Source organism: Nicotiana tomentosiformis, chromosome 4, assembly GCF_000390325.3.
Source record: "Nicotiana tomentosiformis chromosome 4, ASM39032v3, whole genome shotgun sequence".
NCBI lineage: Eukaryota > Viridiplantae > Streptophyta > Magnoliopsida > Solanales > Solanaceae > Nicotiana > Nicotiana tomentosiformis.
This window is the reverse complement of record NC_090815.1, coordinates 18,417,162-18,419,949: the sequence shown is the minus strand read 5'-3', so window position 1 is coordinate 18,419,949 and position 2,788 is coordinate 18,417,162. Positions and strand designations below refer to the sequence as shown.

The window sequence follows — 2,788 nt, the reverse complement described above, 5'->3', positions numbered from 1 at the left end:
GACATCGCCGACCATATAAAGCCTCAAATAGAGCCATCTCGATATTGGATTGGTAACTGTTATTATAAGCAAACTCAGCCAAAGGCAAGAAACGATCCCACTGACCTCTAAAGTCAATCACACATGCCCTCAGCATATCCTCCAAAATCTGAATTGTCTGCTCTCACTGCTCGTCGGTCTGCGGATGAAAGGCTATGTTGAGCTCTACACGGGTCCCCAATTCACTCTGTACTGCTCTCCATAAATGTGATGTAAACTGAGGGCCTCTATCTGATATGATGGAAATTGGCACACCGTGCAACCGAACTATCTCCTGAATATATATCTGGGCCAACCTCTCTGAAGTATACGTAGTCACAACAGGAATAAAGTGTGCCGACTTGGTCAACCTGTCAACAATGACCCAAATTGCATCAAAGTTTCGCAAGGTCCGTGGCAACCCAACTACAAAGTCCATAGTGATACGTTCCTATTTTCACTCTGGTATACTCATCTGCTGAAGTGGGCCACCTGGCCTCTGGTGCTCATATTTAACTTGCTGGCAATTTAGACACATAGCTACATACTCAACTATGTCCTTTTTCATTCGTCGCCACCAATAATGTTGCCTCAGGTCACGATATATATTCGTAGCACCTGGATGAATAGAATACCGAGAACTGTGTGCCTCCTCTAGGATCTTTTTCCTCAGTCCATCCATATTAGGAACACATAGACGATCCTGGAGTCGCGGAACACCATCCGCACCAATAGCAACTTTCTTGGCACCACCCCGTAGTACAGTTTCTCTAAGAACCACTAAGTGTGGATCATCATACTAGCGAGCCTTGATCTGTTCAAATAGTGAAGACTGAGCTACAACACATGCAAGAACTCGACTAGGCTCTGAAATGTCCAATCTCACAATTCGGTTAGCTAAGGATTGAAAATCGAAATCTAATGGCCTCTCCTCTGCTGCAATAAAAGCCAAACAACCCATACTCTCTGCCTTTCTACTCAAGGCGTCTGCAACTACATTTGCTTTGCCTGGATGATACAGGATAGTAACATCATAATCTTTTAGTAACTCAAGCCATCTGCGCTGCTTCAAATTTAGATCCCTCTGCTTGAACAAATGCTGCAAACTGCGATGATCAGTGTAAACCTCAAAAGACACCCCATGAAGATAATGCCTCCAAATGTTAAGAGCGTGAACAATCGCAGCTAACTTCAAATCATGCACTGGATAATTCTTCACGTAGGACTTTAGTTGACGTAAAGCATATGCAATAACTCGCCCTTCCTGCATCAATACACAACCCAAACCAACACGTGAAAAGTCACAATACACTGTATACATCCCCGAACCGGAAGGCAACACTAACACTGGTGTTGTAGTCAATGTTGTCTTGAACTTCTGAAAACTCACCTCACAATCATCGGACCATCGGAATGGAGCACCGTTCTAGGTTAATTTGGTCAAAGGTGCTGCAATAGATGAAAAACCTTCCACAAACCGATGATAATAACCTGCTAAACCCAGAAAACTCCTGATCTCAGTCGCCGAAGTGGGACGATGCCAATTCTGAACTGCCTCAATCTTTTTGGGATCAACTTTAATGCCCTCGCCCGATACAATATGCCCCAAAAATGCTACAGACTCTAGCCAAAACTCACATTTAGAGAAATTAGCATATAAATTTTGTTCCCGCAACGTCTGAAGCACCACTCTCACATGCTGCTCGTGCTCTTCCTTGTTGGGCGAGTTAATCAAAATATCATCAATGAAGACAATGACAAACGAATCAATATATGGTCTGAATAACATGTTCATCAAATCCATAAACATTGTCGGGGCTTTAGTTAAACCGAATGACATTACCAGAAACTCATAATGACCATATCTCATCCGGAAAGCAGTCTTCGGAACATCTGACTCTCGAATCTTCAACTGATAGTACCCCGACCTCAAATTGATCTTAGAGAACACCCTAACACCCTGTAACTGGTCAATTAGATCATCAATACATGGCAACGGGTACTTATTTTTAATAGTGACTTTGTTTAATTGTCGATAATCGATACACATCTGCATAGTACCATCCTTCTTCTTCAAAATTATCGGTGCACCCCAAGGCGATATACTCGGTATCACTAACCCTTCGGCTAGTAGCTCCTCAAGTTGTTCTTTCAATTCTTTCGGAGCCATGCGACACGGTAGGATACATATAGGCCGGGTATCTGGAGCCAAGTCAATACAAAAATCAATATCATGATCTGGTGGCATGCCTAGAAGATCTGAAGGAAATACATCGGAGAACTCTCGAATTACATGCACTGAATCAATAGTCCGAGTCTCTGCAGTAGTATCCCGAACATAGGCTAGATAAGCCAAATAACCCTTTTCAACCATATGTTGAGCCTTCATAAAATAAATAACCCGATTAAATGCACTAACAGACGAACCCTTCCACTCCAGCCTAGGCAATGCTGGAATAGACAAGGTAATCGTCTTGGCATGACAATCTAGAATAGCATGATATGGAGATAACCAGTCCATGCCTATGATGATTTCAAAGTCAGTCATCTCAAGCAGTAGGAGGTCTGATCTAGTTTCATAACTACAGAATATAATAATACAAGACCGGTAGATCCAATTCACAACAACAGAATCGCCCACGGGAGTGGACACATAAATAGGATTACTCACGAGAAACACCCAGAAATTGAGCAAATATAGAGAACACATAGAAATATGTAGACCTTGGATCAAATAATATGGAGGTATCTTTGCCGCAAACAGAAATAA

At 42.4% G+C, this 2,788-nt stretch overlaps 1 protein-coding gene across 1 annotated transcript; it reads right to left on the bottom strand.

Annotated features, from left to right (window-relative positions):
- Nucleotides 1–817: 817 nt before the first annotated feature.
- Nucleotides 818–1,828, bottom strand: LOC138909323 (uncharacterized). The gene is made up of 3 exons (XM_070200508.1): nt 1,715–1,828; nt 1,126–1,282; nt 818–1,026 (listed from the first exon to the last, which is right to left on the bottom strand). Exons 1-3 carry the CDS (start codon nt 1,826–1,828, stop codon nt 818–820), a joined length of 480 nt encoding a protein of 159 aa, XP_070056609.1.
- Nucleotides 1,829–2,788: the final 960 nt, after the last annotated feature.

Bases quoted from the DNA above. Each gene is read 5' to 3' on its own strand.
- LOC138909323 (XM_070200508.1), bottom strand. From the start codon at position 1,828: ATGTTTATGGATTTGATGAACATGTTATTCAGACCATATATTGATTCG. The intron at 1,283-1,714 runs GTGAGAGTGGTG...GTATTGATGCAG, and splicing joins AGGAAGAGCACGAGCAGCAT to GAAGGGCGAGTTATTGCATA. The intron at 1,027-1,125 runs GTTTGCAGCATT...TGTATCATCCAG, and splicing joins GGTTTACACTGATCATCGCA to GCAAAGCAAATGTAGTTGCA.